Here is a 16,790-nt window from a genome sequence, read left to right on the forward strand (position 1 = left end):
TAATTAATGTGTTTTGCATTGGATTCAATTATGTCGCCGTTTTGCCTCTTTCAGAGAAATTAAAAAGTGATGCTTACAGAGGTTGGGAAACTTACCCATTGACCCATTGATATCTGAGCTAGGATTTGTACCAAGATCTGCAGGGTAAAAGTCTAAGACTCATTCTCCTAACCCACACTGTCTCCTGAGTGAGTCTCCTGCTTGTTTTTCTGGGTAAAAGTTATGTGTTTGGGAGGTGGGGGGAAAGAGGACAGGTACGGGGTGTTTGCTTATTTTGAAATGTGACAGCCCCTTCTTGCTACTTGGCTCAGTGGATGGAGCACTGGGCTTGAAGTCAGGAAGACCTGAGTTAAAATCCAGCTTCAGACATTTACTAAGTGTATGACCCTGGACAAGTCACTTAACCGCTGCTTGCCTCAGTTTCCTTACCTGTAAAATGGGGATAATAATAGCACTCACTTCCCAGGGTTGTTGTAAGGACTAAATGAGATACTAATTGTAAAGTACAAAGCACATAGTAAGTGCTATTATTATTTATTATAGTTATTGTCATTGTTTAGGAAAACATAGGATTCTAGGAGGGCTGGCTTCTATTTGTGCCAAGAGTGTCTAGATAAGCAAGCTGAGGCTTTAGGTTTAAGACCTTGAACAATTCATTTAACCCCTGTGGGCTTCAGTTTTCTTATCTATTAAAGAGATGGGATTGGACTCTATTCATATTGGGCATATATTGGATATAATTCAACAAACTTGGTTAGGCATCTGTGATATACCAGGTCCTGCACTCAGTGCTGGAGAGGCAAAGATTTTTGAAATGGTAACTTCCTGCCCTCAAGGAGTTTACCTTCTTCTGGTGGTGGTGAGGGGGATACATATATGTGAGTAAGAATGAGATGGTACAGGGCAGCTAGGTTGCGCAGTGGGTAGAGCACCGGCCTTGGAGTCAGGAAGACCTGAGTTCAAATCCAGCCTCAGAAACATAACACTTACTAGCTGTGTGACCCTGGGCAAGTCACTTAACCCCACTGCCTAGCAAAAAAACAAAAAAACAAAAATAAAACAAAAAAAAGAATGTGATGGTAGACTGAGGTCAGCGCAAATAGCGCTCAGAACCAGGGGAGTGATGGTCCCACTGCCCTTTGGTCTTCCTGACCACATCTGGTATAGTGAGTTCTGGGTCCCATATTTCAGAAAGGACATTGATAATTTGGAGGGCATCTAGCAAAGAATAAACCTAGATGGTCAAGGGATTCAAAATCACGACAAATTACAATCAAATGAAGGAATTTATGTTTTGAGGATCAAATAAGATAATACATGAATAGCGCTTTACAAACCTTAAGATGCTATATAGAATCTAGGTATTTTTATTATTTCTTGTTGTTCAGTTATTTCAGTCATGTCATCATGACCCCATTTAAGGATTTTCTTGGCAAAGATACTGGAGTGGTTTGCCATTTCTTTCTCCAGCTCATTTTACAGATGAGGAAACTGAGGCAAACAGGGTAAAGTGACTTGGCCAGGATCATCCAGCTAGTAAGTGTCTAAGGCAGGATTTGAACTCAGGAAGATGAGTCTTCCTGACTCCAGTCTTGGCAAGATGGGACTAGGGTGGACAGAGGGAGCCACTGAAGTTTATTGAGTAGGGTGGACATGATCAGAGCAGTGATTTAGCAAATTTGCTTTGGCAGCTTATTGGAGTGGTGAAAGATTTGAGGCAGGAAGATCTACCAAAAGCCTATTACAATAGTGCGGGCACGAGATAATGAGGGCCTATACCAGGTTATGTGAGTAGATAAAAGGGAGGGCTCATACAAGAGATACCATAGAGATAGAAATAACAACATTTGGCAATGGATTGGACATGTGGTACGGGGAAGGAAACACTGATTCCAGAGTCCAACACCTGGGTAAAAGCTTGCCTCTGATGCTTACTGTCTGTGTGCCCTTGAGCAAATCACTTTTCTCTGGGCCTCAGTTTCCCCCTCCGTAAAAGCTAAATGATGATACTTCTCCTTCCTCCTTCATGGTGTGAGAAAAGGGCTACATCAGTGTGAGTTGCTGCTCCAATGAATTTTATCTCACATAGTAGAGTGGGGAGCCCTGTCAAAAGACCAGGTATGGAATCCCAACTAGCTATATGAACTTGGGCTAATCACCAAACCTTTGTCAACCTCAGTCTCTAAAATGGGAATAACCATCCTTATTCTACCTAGCTCAGAGGCAAGACCTTAAAGTGCTGAAGATACATGTATATTAACAGTAGAACCCCAACAAAAAGTCCGTTCATTTCCATGTTTTCATTCATAATGCCTGTCTATCCATTCTCAACATCTGTCTTCTTGCAAGACCCAACTTAAGCTCTACCTTCTGCAGGCGGCCTCCCCTAATGTCCCAAGCTGCCAGTACCTCTCTCTTTAAGATTGCCATCTGTCCACTCTGTATCTTGGATTTATCTATTTACGCTCAGACTGTCTTCTCCATTAAGCTCCTTGAGGACCGGGACTGATTTTATTTTAGCTTCTTCTTAGCACACTGCCTGGAACAGAGTAGGCTTCTAATAAACGTTGATTCATCTAAAGTTTGCGTGAAGTGAACTACATAGAAGAAGTATTTCTTCTATCTTGACCACTCTGATTTCCATTTGGTGGAGAGAGAAACCTGAATAAATGTTCTTAGCAGGATAAGCTAGTCGGCATGTCTAATGCTGGGTTTGTATTATGGAATTCAATTCAATTCAACAAGCATTTAGTGGTCACCTAGCTGGGATGGTTGATCTATCACTTGACTTGGAAACAGGAAGACCTGATTTCAAATTCTGTTTTAGACACTAATTAGCTCCATGACCCTGATTAAGTTATTTCATCTCTCTCAGCCTCAGTTCCCTCATCTGTAAAATGGGGATAATAACAGTATCTACCTCACAGGGTTGTTGCAAGGCTCAGATGAGATAACATATATAAAGTGCTTTGCAAATCTTAAATTTTTCCATAAATGCTGCTTAACTAAGTACCCACTTTGTGCTAGGCACCATTCTAGTCCAACACATAGGGTCAAGTTTGTGGGTCAGTGATGGTGGAATCATCCCATAGAGCCCACAAACCCATCAAAGCAAACAAACACACAAACCGGGAATGATTTTTGATGGGTAAAGTGCCCTCCCCAGCAAGAAGCAGCTGTTTCCCTGGCAGCTTCCGCCTCTGTGCCATAGCTAAAATGCTGCAAACAAAGGCATTTATCTATCCAGGGCAGCTCCAGGGACAGACAATAAGTATTTGTTTATCTGCCTTTGGCAAACACAAAGCAATTATGATGCCTCGAATCTCCATACACTTGTCCCTCTGTTGGGAACCACGCCATGCAAAATTGTTATTTAAAATAAAGACTGGGAGAGGAATTCTCCCAACAGAGAAGATGCCCTCCTAGAAGCCAAGGGCTTCCTGAAAGATGGGGACCCTTGAGAAGTAAAGGAGGGATTATTTGTGCATATAATCTGATCCACGGCTATTGTCTGGTTGTCTCATATATAGGAGTCTTATCTCCCCCCAAGCAAACTGTAAACTCCCTGAGGACAGGGAATTTATGGTGCTCCTCTGATCTAAATCCTTCATCACCTATCAGCCGGACCAGGAAACTGAACAATTAGCGCAATCCCAAAAGTAGAATGAGCTGCCTTGTGAGGTAGTGTGTGACCCTTCACTGGAGGTCTCTGAGCAAAGATCCAGTGGTCACTGGTAGGGAATGTCATAGAACAGATTTTTGCTAAGTCTATTGGACTAGATGGTGTCTGAGGTTCCTTTTTTGCTTTGTGATTCTGTAACTTTTATAATTTCCACTTTCCAAACCTTTAAACTAGCTATTGCCATCTTTTCCCACTATTTCCCAAATGTCTTTTATTCCCTTCTCGACTTCCCTAGATACTTTGTTTTTCTGAAGCTAAGTGTGTGATCCTGGGTCATATATAGAAGGACATTCCCTCTCAATCTTATAACAATGGAAATGGTGACAGCCACCCTCCAAATTCAAGTAGTTACTCAATGAAGGGGTCTCTTGATTTTTGTAGGTCCTCCAGCTCCACCTCAAGATGTCACCATTCAAGCCGGGACCACTCCAGCAACCATACAGGTCTCCTGGAAACCACCAACTCTCACACCCACTGGGATGTCCAATGGAGCCAATGTATCTGGCTATGGTGTTTATGCAAAAGGGCAGAGGGTGAGTTTCATACATACACATACATGCCCAAGTACTTTGCTTTCCTGAAGCTGAGTAGGAAGAGCACTGAATGTGGAGTCCAAGGACCTGGGTCTGAGTCCCAGTTCCATCATTTATTAGCTGTGAGATTTGGGGCGAGTCATCTAATCTTTCTGGGAGTCGCTTTCTTCAACTGTAAAGACAGGGAGTTGGATTAGATGAGCTTTAATTCCAATTCTCAGCATCACTGGATTTGACGCCTCCCAAAGGAAACCTACTCCTCCCAAGCACCATGGGGTTCTATTGTACAGGGCAGAGGCCATTGGCCAGATGGGCCTCCCCAAAACCAACTTTAGGAAAAAAACCTATGAAGCAAGTGGAACTCTCCCCACTTTCAGCATTCCTTCCCAATAAGGTCCTTGATGCCTTTAGCCTAATGTCCAACTGCCCTCTGATTTTCCATTCAGTATCTCACCTTAACCAGCTCTTCCCAGTGCATTTATCTGAATCCCTCCTATAATTCCCAACAAAAGTCCTAAGTACCATTCCTGGACAGCTTTAAGGTGTGACTCCAGCTAACCTCAGCTAAATTCAATGGAGAAAATACTCTCGAAGGTCTTTTCCAGCTCTAGAGAGGTTCATGGGACCACAGGTTGAGAGCTAGAATGGACTAGCGGTTACTTGGTCCAAACTTCTGATTCTACAAGTGAGGAAACTGAGATCCAGAAAGGTAGTGATTTTCCCAAGGTTGCCCTGGTAGCAAGCAGCAAAGCTGAAATTTCGGTCAACTACCTCCAGATCCAGAGACCTTTAAACTATAGCATGCTGCTGCTAATTATTAATTGGATAATTGGTAGTTGGAAAGAGTTATCATCGTTATTAATTTTCTAGTTAACAATTAATTGTCTTTAATCACTAAAGGAAATCATGGCTAGAGTATATCATGCCTCTGGAGAGTATCAACATTGAAGAGAAGACATTGCCTTAATCTAGAACAAGAGTCTGTTACCTTTCCTTGTGTCATGTTCCCCTGTGGCAGCCGGGGGAAGTGTGGGGACCCCTTTTCAGAATCATCTTTTTAAATAATTGAAGGAAACACTTAATTCTAGTAGTAGTAAAGATAAAGATGTCATTTTTTTCCATCCAAGTTCATGGACTCCCTGAAATCTGTCCACATACAGATCACAGATCCCAAGTTCAAAACCCCTGACTTAGAGGAATGAGCCTCTAAAACTGTTATTGTAACAGACCTTGGATTGCTCCCCACCTTACTCTTAAATGATAAAGACTACCATTAAGTCAACCAACCCCTAGTCCCTTCATTTCAGACGTGAAAAGATAACGGCCCCTCTCGCTGGGCCCATTAGCCCCAAATGCTTCTCATTAAACATGTTTTGTTCAAGCCATGTCTGTCTGGCACAGGATTTCCTGCCCAGTTTGAACTTGGCTTGGCCAACTCCACATTTTTTTCCAGTTAGATGGGCAGTTAGACCTGGCAGGAATTAGCATTTACTTACTACTCACAGTAGCCAGTTTTCCCTTCACTGACTATTGGAAAGAGAAACGACATGTATCTAATAGGTCACACCAGGAAGGGCATCTGTCAACCAGCCTGTAAGTTGGCTCTCTGCGTCCTCAGGTGGCTGAAGTCATCTTCCCGACAGCTGACAGCACAACAGTAGAGCTGATGCGCATCCGGAACCTGGAAGCCAAGGAGGTGACCGTGAGAACACTTTCCACCCAAGGTGAATCCATGGACTCCTTAATAGCTGCCATTCCACCCGAACTACTGGTGCCTCCAACCCCACACCCTCGAACTACTCCCAAACCTAAGCCATTAGCAAGTGCCGGAGCCCCAGATACCAAAGACGAACAGTTGGGTCCCCACATCAAAATGGATGAGTCTTGGGAGCAGACTCGCTCGGCTGCCCCCGCACACGGCCACATGCTGGAACCTCCAACATCCAACTTTCCGAGCTCAGCTCCTGGGAGGCGGTCACCCTCACCCAATCGGATTCTCCCACAGCCACAGGGCGCCCCTGTCCCCAATACTGTGGCCAAAGCCATGGCCCGGGAAGCCGCGCAACGCATGGCGGAGAGTAATCGAGTAAGTAAGGATCCTTTTGTCCTTATTGGTTTGTTTTCCTTGAGGAAATGCTGAACCCAATATTACCAAACAATTTAATTCATTTCAGTTCAATGAACATTTATGGCCTACTACATGCTAGGCTTTGGAGATACAAAATTAAAAGGAAACAGTGCCTGGCCTCAAGAAGCTCATCTTCTGTTGGAGGCATGCACCAAGTTCTCATATAATTATATACAGCCATGGGAGTGGGATGGGGCAGTAATTTCATTAGTATATTAAACTCCTAGTGTGGAAATTTTCTCTTCTGGGGGCAACTCCTCTACAACATAGAGTCATAGAGAGTTGCCTGAGTGCATTGAGAGGTTAAAGGACTTGTCCAGGATTTCACACCTAGCTTGTGTGCAATAATATGTGTGCAATTAATAAGACCCAGATCTTAGTAATAGTGAGGTTAGCAAAGGGCTTCACATATGTTATGTTTGGAATTCTCATGTGATCCTCACAATAACCCTGGGAGTTTCAGTCATTATTATGTCCATTTTACAGATAAGGAAACTGAGGCTGAGAGAGGTTAAAAAGTCTTTAACAGGATCATACAGTTAATAGGTATCCGAGGCTGGATTTGAACTCAGGGATTTCTGACCCCCCCCAAAAAAAAAAGATATTTTCTATGCTTTTGGTATAGAATTTCACAGAGTTCCTTCACTCTTTGCTAAATGTCCCCTGCCCCAGAAATATCTTTTCATCACTTTCCACCTGTTTTTGGCTAGGTACTTGCAGAGGTCACACGTGTGACATGGTCACAGCTCCTACATGCCATGGGAGCTGCTCTGATTAGGATCATGGATTTTAGTTTTGAAAAGGTGATAACAGAGGAAGGAAATGTTCAGAGAAAAGGATAGCCCAGGAGATCAGAACTCCTGTCACCAGGCTCCTTGGTATTTTGGCTGTTCTTCTCATCTTAATCATTTGTTCTTTTCTAACAAAAGAAGCTGGAATAAGCTTATGCAACGTGGCCCTGCCCTTACAAAGTTCGTGACTTGTTTTGGACAACAGGACTTATAAACACAAGAAAAGTGTAATTAACGATGGAAGTGTGTCATGATAGACAGCACTGACCTGCAGGGGGGACCTGCTCTGCAGGACGCCTGTTTCCTCATCTGTAAAATGGGGATTATAACCCTCGATCTCCTCTCCTACTTTCCTTCCCACTATTCTCCTTTCATTCCTTCTTCCTCCCTTCCTCCAGCACTTGGCATATCTCCTGTCACATAATAGGTGCTTAATAAATGTTTATTTCCTCTCCTTCCCTTCCCCTCCTTGTTTCTCTTTCTTTTCCTTCCCCCTCATTGCCTTCCACTTCTTCCTTTATTCCCCTCCCTTCTTTCCTCCTTCCTATTCTTCCTTCTCCTTTCTTCACTTGGTCATTGTGAGGCTCAAAATAGGTAAAGTATGCAAAATGCTTTGTAAATGTTAAAGTATTATTATTATTATTATTATTGATTATTAAAGAATCAGCTTGATGGCATAGATAGCTGGCCTCAGTCAAGACCTGGGTTCAATCCCTACCTCCGCTACATGTGCATGTGGCTGCATGAGTGAGCAAGTGGCTTCACTTCCAAGTGCCCCAGGCAAATTTTCTAAGACTCTTAAATTGAAGAGGAGATACCTACCTGTACCGGAAGAGAAGATTTCCTCACTATTCAAAATTTCCTCACTATTCAAAATTTCCTCACCAATATTAATGAAATAGCAGGTCCAAAAAAATGGCTATGCTGAGAACATTCATCAATCACCGAAGTGAAACTACATAGGACCATAGATTTAGAGCTGGAAGGATTATCTTAACCTTTCATTAGAGCTTCAGGGAGTGTCACTAGGGGCCTTCTGGTAATGAAGGTGCTTTAAAGGACAGCGGTAGAGGCCACCAAGGCCACCAAGCTCTAGCCCTTCTGCCACCATATTGCCAGGCAATACACACAGTTTCATTGTTATTCAGTCATGTCTGGTTCTTTGCAACCCCATTTGGAGTTTTCTTGGCAAAGCTACCAGAATGGTTTGCCATTTCCTTTTCCAGTTCATTTTACAGATGAGGAAACTGAGACAAATAGGGTGAAGTGACTTGCCCAGGGTCACCCAGCTAGTAAGTATCTGAGGCCAGATTTCAATTCACAAAGAGGAGTCTTCCTGACTCCAGGCCCAGCACTCTATCCACTGTGCCACCTAAATCAGATCTTAGCTCCTTGGGGCTCAGGAAAAGAAAGGGGTTGGACTCAAGTTCTGAAGACCCTTTCTACTCTGACAGTCTAAGGCTTTGTGATTCTGTGAACATCACCTTGTATCTAAAAGAGCATTGGGTGATAAAGGATAATTCCAGATCACCAGTCCTAAGATGCTTCAGGCCTGAAAATAGAGGCCTGCTCAAAGAAGGGACCTTCTCATTCTTCTCCGAGAGGAGCTGGATCAGCAGGACTGAATTCCCACATAAAGCAGTAGCAGCCTCCTCCACAGGGAGCAAGGAGGCTCTGGGGCTTCCTTTATGGGTCTAGTTTCAAAGTGATTGCCTCTCCAATGCTCGTCAGCATCCACCTGGGGCTCTGCTGGAGCCTAAGCAGGCTGCGCTGCAACAGACGTGCTCCCTGCTGGGAAAGAACTTGACCCTTTGCTCTCTGCCGCCCAGTCTGTGCTGGAACCATCTGTTCTGTCTGCATTGGAAGTGTCCTTACTGACTCCTACCCTGAATCTCAACAAATATCAAAGCAGGAGGGCCTGATACCTGCCTTCCCCTCCTACCTTTCCTTCCTTCTTTATTCCTCTCTTCTTTTCTTTCCGTTTCTTTCCCACACTTCTCCCTTTCCTTTCTCCTTTTCATGCTTACCTTTATTATTTTCCTTCCTTCATTTGGCCCACAATTACCTTCCAGGGCTTCCTTCTACTCTTCCTTTCACCTCCCTCTTTTCTTCCCCTCTCTCCTTTCCTTTGTCCTGTCTTTCCTTCCTTCCTTCCTTCCTTCCTTCCTTCCTTCCTTCCTTCCTTCCTTCCCTTCCTCCTCTCTTCTCTCCCTCTCTTTCTGCCTTCTTTCTTTCTACCTTCCTCCCTTATTTCTCACATTTCCCTGCTCCCTTTTCTCCCTTCTTTCCTTTCTTCTTTCATTCCTTTCTCTATCTCCTTCCTTCTCTCCCTTCCCTGCTTCCTCTCTTCTTCTCCATCTCTATTTCTCTCTCTCCCTTCCTTTCTTCTTTCTCACCCTTTCCTCCCTCCCTCTCTTTTACCCCTCCCTTCTCTCTTCTTCCACCCTATTGAATTCAAGGCTCAGCCACTGTATGAAGTGATCCCTATAAGATTTGAACAGAATACACAGAAGGATCCTTCTTAATCATTCTTGGATGAGCAAAGTGTAGTCTAATGCTAGTACCTTCATCCAGAAATGTACAGTTTCCTCTGGAGAAATCTAACATGCAAGATACAATTTCCTCTGGGATATGGAGGGTGTCCCCAAAGTCTTAGTGCAGTCTTAAGCTGTAATAACTTAAGATCCCACTAAGAGTCAGGATTTGTCTATGGCTGGTTGTTGTCCTTCCTATCAGAGAAGGACCAAAATGACATCGCTACATCAGGGTCAATATACAGCATGTCTGACCCGTGGCTGATCAGACAAACATGAGCTCAGAAGGCTCTACCATAGGCTGGATGCAAATAGTCCAGAACCATAAAAACAGTGGACAATAAATATTTTTTAAAATCTTGTTTTAACCTTTGAAGCCATGGTAACAAATTTCCCTCAGGTACTATAAGAACAAATAAAAATTTGATGAATGAATAAATAATTTTAAAAAGACACATTTCTATAGCCCTTTAAGGGGCTCTCTGAGGTAGGTAGTGCAAGCATTATTAATAACATTCTATAGATGAAGAAAACACTCATTAGACCATTGATTTAAAGTTAGAAGAGACTCCCTTCTTTATACATGAGGACACTGAGGGCTATAGAGATTAAGTGATTTACCCAAAGTTACACAGGTACTATGTAAAGACGCAGGATTTGAAGCCATAAACTCTGATTTCAGAGCCATTGTTTTTTCCCTCCCACTGCTCCCAGCTCCCTATGGTAAGCCAGCTTGAAAGTGGCAAATATAAGGTGCTAACCAGGTTCTCTAAGACCAATGCCTTTCAATGAATGACTCAGAGACAAAAAGTAGTCTCAACAAAACTATGTAAATCTGTAGGATTTTGCTGAGATTCTCATCCTTCAGAAAGTTTCTTTCCCAAAGGTATAAATATAAGCCACCTTTATAAAAAGCAATGTTAACAGATAGGACTAATGCCATGCCTATGATCTACATGGAAGCAAGTCTCTTTATAGAGCTGTAATATTTCTGGGAACCTGTGACCCCTTAGAATATCCAAATCCCAGGTCCCTTAGTGAGGAATTTTGTCTTAACAAGGGTCTCCCCTATTCTTTCCCTCTCTTTCACTATTTTATTCAGTCATAGAATGTCAGAGTTAGAAGGGACCTTACTCAGGGCCATCTATTCCAACCATACCTAATTAAGAATATCCTCTACAATATGATGATGATAACAATGATGATGATGATGATGATGCTAAGGCTGCTGCTGATGGGTAGGATACAGGCATATCACCTACTATGTGCCAGGAACTGTGCTAAGTTTATAAATTTTACTTTATAAATCTTATAAATATTCTCTCATTTTGATCCTCACAACAGCTCTGCATGGTAAGTGCTATTATTATGCCTATGTTACAGTTGAGGAAGCTGATGTTAAGTGACTTATCTAGGATCACACAGCTAGCGAGTGTCTGGGGCTGGATTTGAACTCGGGACTTTATGACTCCAAACCTAGTGATCTACCCACCGCTCCACCTAGTGGTCAAAAAACCACAAACAAACAAAGAAACAAACACCCCTGATCATCCAGCCTCTGCTTGAGACCTCCAGTAAGGGAAATCTACTACCTACAGCCCATTTCACTTTTGGACAGCTTTAATGGTTAAGAAATTTTCCTGATATCTGCCCTAAATTTGCATTGTGTTACCTTGCACGCATTTTCCCCTGGTTCTGCCCTCTGGAGCTAAGCAAAGCAAGGCTAATCCCCCTTCTTTAGGATAGCTTTTCAAATAGATGAAGACACTGTCATGTTCCCCTTGAATCTTTTCTATTCTGGGCAAAGTGTCCCCAAATAACTGGTCCCCACCTCACTATCCCTGTATTCTACTTAATGGAGAAGCTCTTCTGAATGTCTAGGATCTCAGAAACCCAAATCCAGGAGGATAAACCACCCTTATAAAGCCAATATTAGTAGACACAGCAGTCAAGATCAGAAAAACTAGTTACATTTCTTCTCCAAAGCATCTACCCAAAAAGACAGAAGAGCTAAGAAAAAATCTTCAAAATTGAGCAGTTAGTGCCACCCAGTGGACTAGATTAGGATGGCAACTATGGCCACGCACAGTAGAGCTCAGATTCTCTGTTGGAGCAGTCTCCTATAATCTCAGGGCAGGAAGGAAGTTCTACAACGTCCCTGGCAGGGTTATCCAGCCTCCACTTGACTTCCAGACGTGTCATGGTAGCCCAATCCAATTTTGGACAGTTTTCTGACATCAAGCCTAAATCAACTTCTTTGCAGCCTCTACCCACTGGTTCTGCACTCTGGTGCCAAGGCAGACACATTTAAGTCTCTTTTCCTTCAGATAGGCAGGTCTCATCATTCACCAACCCCAACTGGACATATTCAAGACAATGTCCTTAAGACATGACAACCACAAGTGAACCCAAGACTCCAACTCCTGAGCCTCTCTGCAATGGCTTTGCCAGGGATGGCCTGACCCCCTCTGAAATCCATTTGCTAACTGTTATTCTTCCCTACTAGTATGTTTTTTAAAGGCTAGGAACTGGATGAAGTATGACTAGGCAGAAGCTTCTCTGAAAAAACATGAGAATTTTAGAGGACTCCAAGTTCCATATAACACACCAACGTAATATGGCCAAGAAGAAAGCTAATGTGATTTTAACCTGAATTAAGATCAATAATCAATAAACATTTATTAAGCACCTACTGTGTGCCAGGCATTGTGTTAAGAGAAGAAGAGTGTCTAGGACTAATGATTTTTCTCAAAATCACACAGGTCTTACTTAAGCATGAGACATGGACTTTCATAGTTAGAGTAAGGAAGAATTGAGTTTAAATCCTGCCTCACACATATGCTAGCTGTATGACCCTGGATTAGTCATTATTATCATCTGTATGTCCTGAAGTAGGGATGGAGCTGCTCAGAAGCAAAGAAGAACATGTACTTTGAGAACCCTTTGGCCACTTTAAAGTAACTCAATGTCAGCAAAGTCATGGCCTCATCAATCTAGAGTGGGAAGGGTCCTCAGTGGTCACCCATACCAATCCTTCCATTTCTAGATGAGCAAATAGGCCCAGAAAGGTCTTTAGGATCATAGATCTGGACCTAGAAAGGATCTCAGAGATCATCTATTCCAACCTTTCCTTTCTAAATGAACAAAGATGCCCCTAGAGTTCCATAGGATCATATACTTGCAGCTAAAAGGGACTTCCAAGGTCATCTAGTCCAAGCTCTGTGTTTTATAATTGAGAAAACAGAGGCACACAGATTTAGTGGCTTGCCCAGGATCACCCAGTCAGGGGATATCTGAGGCTGGTTTTGAACTCAGGTTTTCCTGACTCCAAGTCTAGCACCTGTCCCGCTTCACCATTCTCAAAGGTGAAGGCAGGAAGACCTCAGTTCTAATCTTGCCACAATACTCACTAGCTGCGTGGTCATGGGAAGTCGTTTAACCCTTCCACACCTGTTTCCTTATCTATAAAATGGGGGATATAGTCATAGCATATCCCTCACCTGGTTGGTGTGAGACTCCAGGTGAGATCATGTAGTTCACACAATTTGCAAATGGTAAAATGACATATAAAGGTCTGTTATTCTTCTCACTAACACCAACTCCTCATCTTTTTTTTTAGTTCCTGCCACAGATAAGTAGCCTCGCCTTACTTGCTTCTTCTCTTTTTCCCTCCCAGTTGGAGAAAAGGAGCCTGTTTGAGGACAGGAGCAGGGCTGGGCATTATGTAAACTCCGACGAGGAGGAAGAGGATGGCTATGACTCACCAGACATCAAAAGGAGAGGAGCTTCTGTGGATGATTTCCTGAAGGGTTCTGAGCTTGGCAAGCAGGTAATTGGTAGCCCATGTAGCTGGCAGTGGCCAGTTCTTCATGATTCCCATGTGGTGACAGTGACCTAGCCACCGCCTGGGAAGTTGAATTTTACTATTTATCTCCAAGGTGTCATTTTAGCCAAAGAATTCAACTCTCCCCACTGAAACCTCTGATAGGACGTGCTTAATAATACTTATTGAACTCACCTGCAAAGGTAGAGAATATGGACCCTGACCTCTCTCCTGTGGATAGGTCCTTTTCTTATTTATTATTTGGAATTGTCCATTCATTAACCTGAAGCAGGGGTTCTTAACCCTTTTTATGTCATGTACTCTTTAATAAAGCCTGTGGATCCCTTCTCAGAGTAAAGTTTTTAAATATATAAAATAAAATAACTAGACAGCCAGTCAATAAATGTTTATTTAGCACCCACTATGGACTAGGCACTGTGCTAAGTCCTGGGGATACTAAGAAAGGCAAAAGACAGTCCCTGATCTCAAGGAGCTCACATTTTAGTGGATTACAAATTGAATGGGTTACATAGTACTACAAAAGGATAGCCACATCTGGAGAGTCAGGAAGACTCCTCTTCCTGAGTTCAAACCCAGTCTCAGAAAAATTAAACAAACAAACAAACAAACTTCAGTGTGGTGCGGTGAAGCCAGGGATAAATGGCTGGATCTGGAGTTGAGGGGTCTGGGTTTGAATCCTGACTTTGACCCTTGTAACTCTATGCACTCCTCTCTTCTTTCTTCCTCTATAAAATGGAGGTGGGGAGACTAGATCATAGGACCCTAGATCCAGAACTGGGAGGGACCTCAGAGGTCATCTAATCCAAACCTCTCACTTTATAGATGAGGAAACTGAGGCCCAGAGAGACTGTGACTTTCCCTCAGTCCCACAGGTTGTAAGCATCAAATGCAAGATTTGAACCCAGGTCCTTTGATTCCAGTGCCTGTGCTCCCCTCATTGATGATCTCTAAGTGATTATTCAGCTCTAAATCCTAAAAGATTTAAGTTTTTAGAGAAACCCCAGCACCCTGTGTGAAGAGAGCGGTGCCATGTCAGTAAATATCCTATTCTCTTAACTCTGCTCCTGCAGTCACACTATGGCCATGGAGAGGAATATCACACAGAGAGCAGCCGGGGCTCTGACCTGTCCGACATCATGGAAGAGGATGAGGAGGAACTTTATTCAGAAATGCAGCTGGAGGATGGGGGCAGGAGGCGGTCCAGTGGAACCCCGCACAATACGCTCAAGGTCAGTGGCCAGGAGCAGTTCTAACTGAGGCTGGGTCTCTCTCTCACTGGGCCATCTCTCCTTCTCTTTCTGTCCCTTTGGTCAGCTCAGGCACCCCAGTTCTAGATGGTCCCACAAACTGCACATGTAAAATGCTCAATCTTGAGCCAGCTTCTTTCTATTGACCTAGCACGAGGATATCTCTTTCTCACTTCATCAATCATGGCCCTTTGGGCCATGGGAGTGGCAGGGGGAAAGCCAATGCAATTCAACTCAGCAGGTATTTCTCAGTCACCTTCTGTGCGCCCAGCTAGAGTTGCAGTGAGGTGTAACACAACTCTGTGAGTTATCTTTGTAGTTGGAGAAATAAGGTGGAGAGATTTAGTTATACCATTCTTCTGGTCAAAAATTTTCCATGGCTCCCTATTGCCTATCAAGGATGGTTCAAACTTCTTTCCTTGGAATTCAAGGCTTTCTACAACCTGTTACTACTACACCCTTCCGGCCTTATTTTGTATTCCTGACCTTCACATACTCTATATTCTATTCTCTGTCTGAGCACACACCATGTTTTCCCACCTTTGTGTACCCTCTTCTCTGACTGGAATGCCCTTCTACCCTCTCTTTGACTGCTGGATTCCTACCCATCCTAAAAGCTGAGTGCACATGCCACCTCCTCCTTGAAACCTTTCTTGATTTCACACACACATTCACACACACACACACACACACACACACACACACACACACACACACACATACATACATTCCCTTGAGTAATAAGCTTTCCCCCTTGGTCCTCACAGAACATTTTGCTGTATACTTCATGAATGCACTTCAATGAATTCAGAGTGTACCAAGGATAGGGATGGAAATTGGATCTGTGATTTCAGCAGTATGAGGAACTCTCTGATGAAGAAACTCCTTCTATCAATGCCGATTGACACCTTTTCTGCAACTTAGAATCTTAGAGAGGATCTAGAGCACTGAAGGTAAAATGAGGAGTTGAAAATAAAAGCTCAGGATTGCACCGTCTAGTGTGTGTTGGAGGTGAGACTTGAACCTAAGTCTTCCTGACTCCAAGACTGGTTTTCCATCCATAGTAGGAGAGAAAAGACCAAATGAATAATGAAAGCCTCAGTTTGAGGAGGAACATTGTCCTTTGGGACAATTACCTTTGGATAAAGAGGAATCGGTGCCAGGAAACCATGTGTTGGAGGGAGGGGAGAATCAAGGTGTCAAGAGCTGGCCTAGGTGCTAGCTAAAAGCTAGGTCTGGCTTTGAAACTCAGCTAGTCATTTAATACTCTGAGGATCGCAGGTGACTCTCTAAGACCATCAGTTGCAGAGCAAGTTCTGATCAGCATTGACAGAGGGAATTCCCTCCCTATCCTAAGGAAAGTTCCCACACTTGTGAAATCATAGGTCCAAAAAAAATAATAATAATCTCACAAATGGGAGATGGCCCTTTGTCCCTCCCCTCACCCACATCAGAATAGATAGACATACGTTCTTCCCTCCTTCTTTGGAGCTGCCCTGCCCTTATTCCAACAGTTTAAGAGTGTGTCATCTCTGGGGGAGACTGTAGAGAATTATTGTCCAATATGTGGAAACCTCCCCCTTGCCCTCAGCAAAGCTCACTGAATTCCGAGCCATGCACTGGTCCGTGTGGTTTGGATGGAAATCACCAAACCCATCATCTCAATGTGGCTACCAAATCAGTGATGCCTTGCATAGACACAGACCTGACACAGGTTCTTCCTAAAAACCTTCCTCTCCCATGGACCATGCACTTGGACAGCCCCACCGCTCCTACTTCCATAGACTCCCATGCCTCCTGACCTTTCAAAGTAACAGTATCAAAGCCTATCCTCAGTGGGCTTCTTATCTCCTACTGGTGGTTCCTATTGCCCCAGATTCTCAGAACTAGAAGGGACCTTAGAGGTCAGCAAACTCACCTGCAATTAAACTCAGTGAGCATTTCTTGAGCACCTACGTACTGAGCATCAAGCACCAACGAAAATGGAATAGTCCTGCCCTCAAGGAGCTTATGTTCTACCAGGAATTTCCT

General features: G+C 43.5%; 1 protein-coding gene across 1 annotated transcript in view; it reads left to right on the plus strand.

Moving 5' to 3' along the window:
- RIMBP2 (RIMS binding protein 2) overlaps positions 1-16,790 on the plus strand; it is a 435,603-nt gene that overhangs the window by 387,624 nt on the left and 31,189 nt on the right. Inside the window, 4 exon segments of the mRNA XM_078154256.1 lie at positions 4,064-4,215; positions 5,834-6,301; positions 13,345-13,497; positions 14,583-14,741. Of these exon segments, the coding sequence (XP_078010382.1) occupies positions 4,064-4,215; positions 5,834-6,301; positions 13,345-13,497; positions 14,583-14,741 (932 nt within the window).

This window comes from Phascolarctos cinereus, unplaced genomic scaffold (assembly GCF_003287225.1).
Source record: "Phascolarctos cinereus isolate Bilbo 61053 unplaced genomic scaffold, phaCin_HiC Scaffold_4;HRSCAF=312, whole genome shotgun sequence".
In the NCBI taxonomy this organism is placed as follows: domain Eukaryota; kingdom Metazoa; phylum Chordata; class Mammalia; order Diprotodontia; family Phascolarctidae; genus Phascolarctos; species Phascolarctos cinereus.